This window comes from Heptranchias perlo, chromosome 5 (assembly GCF_035084215.1).
Source record: "Heptranchias perlo isolate sHepPer1 chromosome 5, sHepPer1.hap1, whole genome shotgun sequence".
Classification (NCBI taxonomy): Eukaryota; Metazoa; Chordata; class Chondrichthyes; order Hexanchiformes; family Hexanchidae; genus Heptranchias; species Heptranchias perlo.
Genome location: NC_090329.1, coordinates 68,248,655 through 68,261,525, shown reverse-complemented (window position 1 = coordinate 68,261,525; position 12,871 = coordinate 68,248,655). Strand labels below are relative to the sequence as shown.

At 42.2% G+C, this 12,871-nt stretch overlaps 1 protein-coding gene across 2 annotated transcripts in view; it reads left to right on the top strand.

The window, feature by feature from the left end:
- l3mbtl3 (L3MBTL histone methyl-lysine binding protein 3) overlaps positions 1 to 12,871 on the top strand; it is a 181,940-nt gene that overhangs the window by 121,999 nt on the left and 47,070 nt on the right. Inside the window, exon 17 of one of the 2 annotated variants that reach the window (XM_067984556.1) lies at positions 7,086 to 7,253. The exons of the other annotated variant lie outside the window; for it this stretch is intronic. Within the exon in view, the coding sequence (XP_067840657.1) occupies positions 7,086 to 7,253 (168 nt within the window). The remainder of the gene's footprint in view (positions 1 to 7,085; positions 7,254 to 12,871) is intronic. 2 annotated transcript variants of the gene reach the window in all.

Here is a 12,871-nt window from a genome sequence, read left to right as displayed (position 1 = left end):
TCTGGACTTAAAATATCACAAGTTAGATTGGCATATTTAAACGTTTTCAAATTAGTTGTAACACAATATTCGCCCTCTCCGGCATATGCCACTTAAGTAGGTTTTAGATCCGCCTCTAGGGCCTCCATGGTACAGTTAATATCCGGATTGGTACCGGTATTATTAAACCCACACTGTGCTTCTAGGCTGTGTCCAACACTATGTGGACACACAGTGACAACATGTCTAGTAACACATCCCTTTAATTTTGTTCCAGCCAATCAGCTTAAATCTACATCCTCTAGTTCTTGAACCCTCTGCTAGGGGAAACAGGTACTTCCTGTCTACTTTATCTGGGCCCCTCATAATCTTGTAATTTTGTATCCATCGTGCGGATATCTTCTAAATATTGTTTCTCCCAATTTTATTGTTAACTGATGGGAACCTAACCCTGAATTTTGGAAATCCAAATTACTGTGTCCCTCTTTACTTTAATTTCAGTCCTTTTGATTGATACCGGTGTTTCCTGACTGTTTCATTAATTAGTTGGTTTCTCTATGGACCATGTGTCAGTGCCTTGTTTAAAAGGATTTCTCACTCGCCTGGACCACATTAACCATTTTCCTGTTGTGCTGTTGTCAAGTAACTGAGCCTGTCTGAGACTCATTCTTCACTGTATCTTGTTCATGTATCTCCGCATACTAGCAGCATCTCATAGGAATGAGCTTAGTGTTCTTGGATATTAACTTTCTGCTGGCCAGTCTCTGCTTCCTCATGGTATTTCCGAACATTTTCCATGGCACACATCATATGTCCTGTAGGATTCAGTCCTGTAAAAGCAACTGGTTTGTTTAAAGAGTGGTTGCAATAGCTCACCAGGCCATAGGCCTTTGTAATCATGTTCTTCATCCTGATCTCCGTTTCAGATGATGGCAACATACATTTGTATCTTTTATGTCCACTGTAGCCATTCTTAGGTTTTCAGGTTATCTTATCAAAAAGATCAGGGGTGTCAAGAGTGCTTATCTCCCCCTGCATGGTCCCGATGTCAGGGTAGTGGCCAGGCTATTGTGTAGTTTTCTCATTATTCATTATAGGCAAGGACACAAATATCTCCACGAGAAAGCTATCAATTTACTATTCTCAACTACACTTTCCTGACTTCCACTAGATTGTATCTTTAAGCCAGATTGATTTTTTTATCATGCCCAATTCAATGACTTTAGAGAAATTCCCATTTGGTGTAATTTCTCTGTTTCTTACTTTAATTCTCAATCACTTCCTCTCATCCAATTTTACATAACCCATGATATTACCTATCATGAGCCCTGGAGGAATGTTACTGTCTGATACGATATTTACAGTCCGGTCCAATATCCCAAAATTTATTCATCTTACGTAATTTTTCTTGAACCGCTTTTCATTTCCCAAAATATCCCACTACATTGTGCCCGAGTCCCTTCTATCATTTCACAATTATCCCAACTTAAGAGCAGTATTGTTGGACTGACAGGACTTGTCAATGTAAAATTCTCTTCCCTCTCGAAAAGAATTCTTCTTTGATACACAGCATTCAATAGGAACCATTTAGACTGGACTTCCTTTATTTTAAAATATAATTTGATTATCCCCTTAAATTACAATTAAATTTTTTCCTTTCTCGAGGGCTTAAATAGCCACTTATATAAATTTTTCTTATCAATTCCAATTTCAGAAACAAATTATGTCCAGGCTTTGTGGTTTTATAGTAGAGATGAAGTGCTTGTAATTACTTTTGGATGCAACTCCCATATCTCCCCACCTCGAGCACTCTGTCTCGGAAGACAATAAATAGGTTAAAACAAAACAAATCAAAATGTTTTCAAAAGAAGAGAATCAGGTTGATATCACCACGCTGTGACATTTGGTATCCGCTGATGTCTGCAGCTAAAGTCTTAAATCTTTAACACCACTGGATCGTTTCCTGCACCAAATTTCTCCAGCAAAGGTTGCACCGTAACTTTGTAACTACTCTTGGTAATCCTGCACCATCAACACTCACGTGGTCCAAAAAAAAAACCAGGGTCACCTGTTTTAAAAGAAACACAGAAAATCCATTGTGGCTCTTCTTGAGAGCCCAAGTGATTAATTTGTCAAATCTTCATTTATTATTTATTTATCCAAAGGAATAATCCCTTTACCCGAAACAAATTCAGAAAACAAAACAGGAGAGAGAAATTGCCTAGTCCCTCTCTCGCTCTCTCTCTGAAGCACGCAGCCTGTCTGAAATAAACACTGTCTCTCCCACATACAGATGTACGCAGGGCTGCAGACTGGAATTTCTAACTCCAAGTCCTAATCTCTGTGTTTTCAAGATGTAACCACATTAAGCAGATATCATTAGCAGCCGCCTGCTAAGATAAGTTATATTCCTCTTTTATTAATTTATTAATGGTTTTGGCATGTGTTTCTAGCACTGTAGCTATCCTTTGCAAATATATGGTCAGCATTTGATCCTCAGACAATTCCTTATCTGTATTTTCATTTATCTTTTAATATATCTTTAATGCGAGACCCTAAATCTCTGACCTTTTGATCTAATGTTGTCAAATCAATGGTGTTAACAACTGAGGCAAAGGCAGTTGCTATATCACTTATCACAGATCTTTACGTCTCCATATTTGCCTATCTCTTTTTACGATGTCCACCTCCATTCCATGTCGCTCTTTGTTTTAACACTTGAGTTAGGAGGTGTTGATCTAATTGTTGAGTTTTCTTAGCATTCTCAATGCGAGTTATATAATTTGTCAGGGAAGGTCTCCCCTCTTTGGTCAGATCTTGTATTCTACTATTAATTTCAAATAAAATTGAATAGCCCCAGAACTTGTCAAAACTTCCTTATCATACTGTGGCAGGGTAAAACTGATAGGCGTTTAGTACCCTGTGTCAGTACATAGCTCAAGTAATGGACTTCCAATTATCTAACCTATGCTTCCTTTTCATATGATTTGTTTTACATTCCTTTCTTATCAATTTTTCACTGTAGTGTGAAAACTTATATCTCAGTCAATTGTAGCCTTTGGCATTTCCGAGTGATTGGGACAATTTTACTAATATAACCTATACCAATTATTACCTCATGTTCACCTGTGTTCTGGGCAAGCCTCAAGACAGTTCTCAACCGACTGGGTCATTTCTATCTGTTTGAACTGCTCTTGGCATGACAGTCTGGCTTCTTGGGATGGAAGGGGTTAACATTAACTGGCTCTCTCGTGTCTAATTCGATACTACTGCCTCTGAGATTACGTTTCCACCTTCAAAATTTCTCTTCACACAGGTTTGACTGATTTTTTACTTCTCACATTTGTGGATTGCTTTATACTATATTTTTGCACACTATTTTTTCACATACTTTTAGTGGATGTGATTATAATCAACGCTCCGAGCTGTTCCAGCTTTCCGACTTTTCCTATCACAGTGATACCAGATAGTTTTTTTAATCTATCCCGTTAATTTTTAACCTCTTTTTAAACCACAGCCAATCACAAAATAAACATTCAAAATGCCAATTTTTTGAAGATCCCATATCTGGAATTTAACATGCCCACACTTTATAAGAACCAGAATTTAATAGGTCACTTAACCTCAATAACTCCAATTTTAATTCAGCAGTATCAGAATTAAACACACAACAAGACAGATACATTACACAAAGGAAGAAAACACGTAAGACACAGTAAGAAGGGGGCGTGGCTCACAACACCGACAAAAAAAACACTGATCAAGACAGGCTTTTTAAAGGGACAGTACACTTAAACAACAAAACCTTTCTTTTTCAGGTCTCTGTCTTTTAAACATTTGTCTAGGTACTTAATTCTATCCATATTTTTTTTTACAGTACTGTCTCCATAAAGCAATTAGTTCTTTGGGTGTGGTACCTCTTATTTTTCCAAATTAATTCCTGAGCCTTTTTGGCGGCATCTAAGTTTTTAGTTCCTCCCAATGGCCATTGATCATTCCCCAGTCTTTTATTCTTATTCAACTAGTCAACACAACCGTATTATCGCCACTCAGTTGCTTATTACAGAATTTGAAGACGGTACTGATGCTTGTGCCTCACAATCCTAAGTGCCCTTGGTCCCTACGCCCACTTCAGGGTCCTGACCTTCACGTGGGGGATTTCCCCTCTTAACAACCGGTCTAAGGCTGCGCGTTGAGACAGGCACTTCCTTCTGTAGTCGATCAGCACAAGCAATCAGCTCCCGTTCATACCCAACCACCAGGGAGTCGAAATTCCTGTTTATACCCAATCACCAGGAATTCGAACCCTGACTGCCCTCAGTGATATTAACCACTGACCTACCGCTTACAAGTTATTCCCTCAGTATGTACGCTGACCCTCAGCCAGAGCTGACCCTCAGTGATATTCGACCACTGACCTCTTCCTGCTATTTCTGTGTATTCGCCGGACTGACCTGAATCTTGTAAGGACACCACACGAGTGTTAGCGATTGGACGATTCGTCGTCAGACTGACTGATTGGAGGAAAACCGACGTAGTAAATTAAGACTACTTACATCGGGGCGCCATTTCCTTCCTCCGTGTCTGAGACAATCCGCCTCTTACTCCGCGAACTCTTGGTGAACGACCGTTAAGATCCCCGTACGGGCCACCAAATGACGATCCGGATTCTTTCCCCTCAGTCTGGTTCAGTAAAAACTGAGTCGAATACATTTTAAAGTTCATCACAACTTTAATAGCAGGGTTCTTAGTCTGCAGCATTGATTTGGACTCCTGATAGAGTCCCTCTATGCTGGCAGAGCAAGAACAAGAAACATACAGAAATCCACACGTTTTTATACAGATCAATAGGGGTTGGAACATACTTAACGAGGGTCAACACCAATCATAAGCCGGGCATAGGTTGCCATGCGAGGTTACATTATTGCCGGCCAATCATAGATCGTCCATGTGCTGATCATGCTGCTGTTAGACATCAAAGGGGATACTTCCTCACCTTCCAACCTGGAATGTTCTTCCAACTTTGGCTAAGCTCGTTACCTATATTGATCTTCCATAAACATGGAGACATTCAGACCAGTCCTTGAATCACATCAAAGACTCTACATTGATAAGACAATGCAAACCTGCTGACTACGCAAACATATGGCCCAGCAGGAGGCCAGGCCACCTGTACCAATCTCAGTTACTAACTAATTAACCCTTTCTAACCATTTTGCATTCTGCTTCTTTGCCACGTAGGCATCTTAATATTTTACCAAAAACTGACCACGTAGGGATTCTCACTGGCTGAAGATGGTTGCGAACGCTTCAGCCTTGTCTTTTGCACTCACATGCTGTACTCCGCCATCATTGAGGGTGGGGATGTTCACGGAGTTTCCTCCTCCCATTAGTTGTTTAATTGTCCACCACCATTCACGACTGGATGTGGCAGGACTGCGGAGCTTTGATCTGATCCGTTGGTTGTGGAATCGCTTAGCTCTGTATGTAGCATGTTGCTTCCGCTGTTTAGCATGCATGTAGTCCTATGTTGTAGCTTCACCAGATTGGCATCTCATTTTTAAGTACGCCTGGCGCTGCTCCTGGCATGCTCTTCTACACTCTTTATTGAACCATGGTTGATCCCCTGGCTTGTTGGTAATGGTAGAATGAGGAATATGCCAGGCCATGAGGTTACAGATTGTGCTGGAATACAATTCTGCTGCTACTGATGGCCCACAGCGCCTCAGGGATGCCCAGTTTTGAGCTGCTAGATCTGTTCTGAATCTATCCCATTTAGCACGGTGATAGTGCTACACAACACGTTGGATGGTGTCCTCAGTGCGAAGACGGGACTTCGTCTCCATAAGGACTGTGCGGTGGTCACTCCTACCAATATTGTCATGGACAGATGCATTTGCAACAGGTAGATTGGTGAGGACGAGGTCAAGTAGGTTTTTCCCTCGTGTTGGTTCGCTCACCACCTGTCGCAGGCCCAGTCTGGCAGCTATGTCCTTCAGAACTCGGCCAGCTCGGTCAGTAGTGGTGCTACCGAGCCACTTGTTGTGATGGACATTGAAGTCCCCCACCCAGAGTACATTTTGTGCCCTTGCTACCCTCAGTGCTTCCTCCAGGTGGTGCTCAACATGGAGAAAGACTGATTCATCAGCTGAGGGAAGGCAGTCAGTGGAAATCAGCAGGAGGTTTCCTTGCCCATGTTTGACCTGATGCCATGAGATTTCATGGGGACCGGAGTCAATGTTGAGGACTCCCAGAGCCACTCCCTCCAGACTGTATACCCCTGTACCACCACCTCTGGTGGGTCTCTCCTGCTGGTGGGACAGGACATACCCAGGGATGCTGATGGAAGGGTCTGGGACGTGCTGTTAGGTAGGGAGATCCAAGATTCAGCAACAATGAAGGAATGGCGATATTTGTCCAAATCAGGATGGTGTGTGACTTGGAGTAGAACTTGGACATGATGGTGTTTCTTTCGATCCATAATTTATTTTTGAGATTTTGAACGAATGAACACTCTTAGTTCTTCAGGGGGTAGGAATCTAGGTTACTAAAAAAAAATCAGATGTTATGAAAGTGTTTTTACAATGTTGTCAACATATTTTGGTATATTCAAATTATTTTCTTGTTGAAGACTTTCTCAACAAGATAAAGAGATCGTCAAAATTGAGATAAAGCTTATCTGGACAAACTGTTCACACTGAGGAAAAATTCAAAAACTAGGGGACATAATTTTTTTTAATGGGAAATTATAGGAGTAAATAGGGAATTCAGGCAATATGGGCATTTTTGAGCTGATGAGTCGACTGCCCCTAGGGATTAAGTTAAGAGGACCGAGACTGATTTCATGTAGTACCTTTCAGACAATGGAGATGAAAATCATTTGTCCTATCAGTCTGAGCTGGAGTCGAAGCCAAGTCTCAAAGGTGAAAAAACAATATTTTGACTCACTGTGCCACCCATTGCTCTGAAATGGATCTTTGTAGAGATTAAATTGCATGCAGAATATAATTTTGGGATTATAAAAATCAGGAGACTTTCTTTAAGATCTTAACAAAGAAAAGGAATTTGCTGTTCATCCAGCTGTAAGAAATGGTTTTTCTTTACAGTGCATTAGGTTGCCCATATTCTGAGATCAACCTGAACAGAGAAAATGTGCTGCAGGATCGTGTGAGTGGAGAATTGCCAGTCTCTACTCCTGGTATACTGAAGAGCAAGAAAGTGGAAGCAGATGGAGTAGAAACAATCCCTAGTTCGTCTAACATCACATCTCATGGGTCTGAGATTTTTTTTCATTGTTGTTTTGCAGTTGAATGTTTCATATTTGTAACATTTCATTTCTCTGTGTCATCACCTTAGTTGATTGAATTCTGTTTCTCAGATGATTACTGAATATGCTGGTTTTTGAAGGCTTTGTGTCATACAATTGTAAACAATTTTACAACACCAAGTTATAGTCCAGCAATTTTATTTTAAATTCACAAGCTTTCGGAGGCTTCCTCCTTCGTCACCTGACGAAGGAGGAAGCCTCCGAAAGCTTGTGAATTTAAAATAAAATTGCTGGACTATAACTTGGTGTTGTAAAATTGTTTACAATTGTCAACCCCAGTCCATCACCGGCATCTCCACATTGTGTCATACAGTTATACCTTTACGATAACACGTCATGAGATTGAAAACATTTCACTTGCAAACAGTAGTTGTTTAGTCCTTTACCTTTTTTTATAGTCTTAATAGTCTACATTTTTATGTTTTACTTATCCTTTAATAATTCTACTGCTTCCTTTTTTCTATCATTCATTTTTCTCTTCATTTCAAATTTCAATTTTTTGTATTTAATTGATGTTTTCTTTGCTTTTTGGTAATTGTTTTCTTACTATTAAAATTTTCTTTTTTTGCTTAAATTGTTGCTTTTTAAAAATATTTTATTTCACTTTCTTTGCATTCATTATGCTGTGCTTTTAAACCAATTCAGCGTACTTTGGAGGTATCCCAGCTGTGTATATTAGTGTACCTACTTTTCTTAACTAATGTACCTATTAGTTACCTTAACTAGTACATGGAAATTTTACAAAAATGGAAACATTTTACAAACGTAACCAAACTTAACTCTTAACTAAGAGGATTTTTTTCCCCTATTGGCCCTAGGATTTTTCTGGTGTTTGCCTCTCTCAGGACATTTTTTTAAATTTTTTTTTTTATTCGTTCACGGGATGTGGGCGTCGCTGGCAAGGCCGGCATTTATTGCCCATCCCTAATTGCCCTAGAGAAGGTGGTGGTGAGCCGCCTTCTTGAACCGCTGCAGTCCGTGTGGTGACGGTTCTCCCACAGTGCTGTTAGGAAGGGAGTTCCAGGATTTTGACCCAGCGACAATGAAGGAACGGCGATATATTTCCAAGTCGGGATGGTGTGTGACTTGGAGGGGAACGTGCAGGTGGTGTTGTTCCCATGCGCCTGCTGCCCTTGTCCTTCTAGGTGGTAGAGGTCGCGGGTTTGGGAGGTGCTGTCGAAGAAGCCTTGGCGAGCTGCTGCAGTGCATCCTGTGGATGGTACACACTGCAGCCACAGTGCGCCGGTGGTGAAGGGAGTGAATGTTTAGGGTGGTGGATGGGGTGCCAATCAAGCGGGCTGCTTTATCTTGGATGGTGTCGAGCTTCTTGAGTGTTGTTGGAGCTGCACTCATCCAGGCAAGTGGAGAGTATTCCATCACACTCCTGACTTGTGCCTTGTAGATGGTGGAAAGGCTTTGGGGAGTCAGGAGGTGAGTCACTTGCCGCAGAATACCCAGCCTCTGACCTGCTCTCGTAGCCACAGTATTTATATGGCTGGTCCAGTTAAGTTTCTGGTCAATGGTGACCCCCAGGATGTTGATGGTGGGGGATTCGGCGATGGTAATGCCGTTGAATGTCAAGGGGAGGTGGTTGGACTCTCTCTTGTTGGAGATGGTCATTGCCTGGCACTTATCTGGCGCGAATGTTACTTGCCACTTATGAGCCCAAGCCTGGATGTTGTCCAGGTCTTGCTGCATGCAGGCTCGGACTGCTTCATTATCTGAGGGGTTGCGAATGGAACTGAACACTGTGCAGTCATCAGCGAACATCCCCATTTCTGACCTTATGATGGAGGGAAGGTCATTGATGAAGCAGCTGAAGATGGTTGGGCCTAGGACACTGCCCTGAGGAACTCCTGCAGCAATGCCCTGGGGCTGAGATGATTGGCCTCCAACAACCACTACCATCTTCCTTTGTACTAGGTATGACTCCAGCCACTGGAGAGTTTTCCCCCTGATTCCCATTGACTTCAATTTTACTAGGGCTCCTTGGTGCCACACTCGGTCAAATGCTGCCTTGATGTCAAGGGCAGTCACTCTCACCTCACCTCTGGAATTCAGCTCTTTTGTCCATGTTTGGACCAAGGCTGTAATGAGGTCTGGAGCCGAGTGGTCCTGGCGGAACCCAAACTGAGCATCGGTGAGCAGGTTATTGGTGAGTAAGTGCCGCTTGATAGCACTGTCGACGACACCTTCCATCACTTTGCTGATGATTGAGAGTAGACTGATGGGGCGGTAATTGGCCGGATTGGATTTGTCCTGCTTTTTGTGGACAGGACATACCTGGGCAATTTTCCACATTGTCGGGTGGATGCCAGTGTTGTAGCTGTACTGGAACAGCTTGGCTCGAGGCGCAGCAAGTTCTGGAGCACAAGTCTTCAGCACTACAGCTGGGATGCTGTCGGGGCCCGTAGCCTTTGCTGTATCCAGTGCACTCAGCCGTTTCTTGATATCACGTGGAGTGAATCGAATTGGCCGAAGACTGGCTTCCGTGATGGTGGGGATATCGGGAGGAGGCTGAGATGGATTATCCACTCGGCACTTCTGGCTGAAGATGGTTGCAGGGGGTAGAAAGTGTCTAGCCATGAAGCTCCAGGTATCATGAGTGTGGGGCGGGCTTGATGGACAAGCTGGTCTTTTCCTGCCCCCTCATCTTCGTATGTTCATATGTAAGAGACGCCTTCTTTGGTAGCTCGCTCCAAGACCCTCCAATCTAGCTTCTTCCATAACCTCATCCTCCTCCACCTCATAAGAATAGAGGTATTCCCATTGGGAATTCCATGTTCCCAATGCAAAGCAGTACTTTGAGCTGAACTGAATAAAATTAATAGTAAAAGTCCTGATTGAACCTCCAAAATACTAAAAAGATCAATATGCAGGCAAAGTAACAGCGACCTTCAGTAGCAGCAAACAAAATGCCTTCAATGTGGAATCCACTTCAGGGGTACTTTTCTGCAGCACCTACCACCACTATATAGTGGCAGTAATGTTTTGAGGTGGAAGTTGGAGGAAATGGATCAGAAAGGTTACCTACGCCCCCTTGATTCTATTTACATGTGGTGGATCGGGCTCCCCGTTGGCCTTGAGAGGGACTGCTGATGTTTTAAATGCAGTTTTTTTTAAGAATCCATTTTATCCTCTTTACGACCTCAAAATGGGTGGTAATTCAGAGGAAAATCCAACTTGACTGAATTTTTCTTTATTGATTCTTCATAACCCTCTTTCTCTGTTCTCTGTACCTGGGGAGTTTTGCTTCCACTTAGTGGGAGTGAGTCACATGACAAATATGGGACAAGAGGCTCATTTAGATGTTTGAAAGAATAACAAGCCTATTCTCCTACCGAAGAAATCATTTGTTTGATAGTGCGTACCAAAGGATTGATGGATATACCCAGTGACTCAACCTGGTCAGTTTTCTCTTTGGTTTGGGAAGGATCCTAAGTAGTGTCCCAGGAAACCCCAGAAACACAAGGATCTTGGACCGAACAACTAGTCGTCAAGCCCATAGGGTAGGTTGACCGAGAGCACCTGGACACCGAGGGATGAATCTGTGTGAACTGCAGTGGAATCAGAGCAGTGATCATGGCTGGCATAGGCTGGAGGTCATAGAAATGTGATTGCCCCCCAGATTTCGATCAAGGAAGAAATGGATGGATTCTTCAGATCCTGGTGCTCCAAGAAAACATGGGACATGAGGGACCAATGCCTGCTGATAGCCAAAGTATGGAGTTCATATTTTCTAATCTGTTATTTGTCAACCTGTGCCTGACACAGGGTGGCTAATGTCCCTTTGGATGTTCGTGGCCCTCAATATTTTGGAGCAAAAACTTGCTGCACTAAAACTATCTAAATTCAGACCCTGGAAATGACAGTGGATTTACAAAATCTCATTAGAAGCTTATCCAAAGAGATCAATACCCTGCAGAACTGGAGCCAGAATGAACAAATGTAGATGGGAACAGTACAGAGACAGGGAAGGTACTGGTCATAGCTGGCATAGGTTGGAGGTCACATGAATGTAATCATTGCCTGTACTTCAGCAGAGGTAGTTGGTGCCAGTATGAAGCCCTTGTTGGGAAATACTTGCTGCCGACAGACTACATGAGACGCTGGGTGTGGACTCCCAGAAATTTGGGAATCATATGCTCCATGATCTGATAGGTGCACATTTTAAAATAGTTTTAGGCTTTTAGTGATTTCCCTACAGTCTGCAGGAAGAGTCAGCAATTCGGCGGACATTTGGTATGCTGCTCATTCCAATCCATTACCGAAAGTGGACTACCATAGCCCTTACAGTGTTTGAACTGTTTAACAATGGTTGGGAAGCCATTCTGTGTCTTTCTGGGTGTTCAGTAAAATCTTTTGTGACAGTTTAACTGCTCGTTAATGTCCCTCTGGGTTCTGAAGATCAAGACAGACGTTTTCTTTTCTTATAAGGTCATGATCCGGCAATGACATTGATGACGTTTTGTTGTACAAGTGGAACATATAATTACCCATGATCAATACGAAGAGAGACATACTCTTGCTGTATGTGAAAATTGTGGAATGAAGAATATATAGCAGCATCTTCAAATGTGAAAGAAAGAATGTGCATTTTGAGAATTAATGGCCCAGAATTTGCTGTCAAAATAATGGTGAGGCTAATGGCGCTCACCGTTATTTCTGTGCAAATCGCACAGCAACTTCAGGTGAGGACAGATGCAAGGCTAAACTTAAAAATAAAGAAGTTACTGTCCGTGATGCGCCACTCCACTGTTGGCTTCACGAAAACGGTATCTTGCCAACTCACTCACCCTTCAAATGCATTGAATGGCATGAAGTTCCTGTACTTGCATGGTAGATATGAACTGAACGCCCAAAAGAAAGTTAGCGTTTGTCCATTTCAGTCTAAGTACCCTTTTTAATGGTGTGATAATTGTTAATTACTGCTAAACAACCCCTCTGGCATTGAAGATTAACTATCCAAAGTGTGGCGTCTCATTCCTTCTGCTTTTAAAAAATAATTTAATTAATTTTTTTACTTTTTCTTTCTGTCTTTCTATTCTCCCTTAATCCAATCTTTCTTTCCCTCTCTTTATTTCTTTTTCTGCACCTGATTTGACATTGAATTCATTATTCTAACTTGCACTTCCTGGTTCAGACTCTGCGCTGTTCATTTAACAATCCTTCAGTCTGATGGGTTAAGGAGATACACAGTTGCTTGCCCTGTTCACACAGATCACAGATGCCCTGTAGGGGGTGCTGCACTGTTTCCTTCTCCCACTTCCAGCAACTTCCAGTGCAAGATCTCAAGGAAATTAAACGGGCAAGGACAAGACTAACTAACGGCTGGCACCGTTCATTGTCCAGCCACAGCAAACTCTGGGCCATTGCATCAGTTTTTGAAGTCAGGTTGACTTGTTTACTGTAACTTCAGTTCACCAAACTATTAGTAACACACTATCAACCAATTCATGATATAGCATTTTTCTATGAAAGACATTTTGCTACAAAAGGATGCCAGTGCTTTTGCTATCTAATTAAGGTTCTAATTTTTATACTTTCCTACATTGAAAGGAAAAG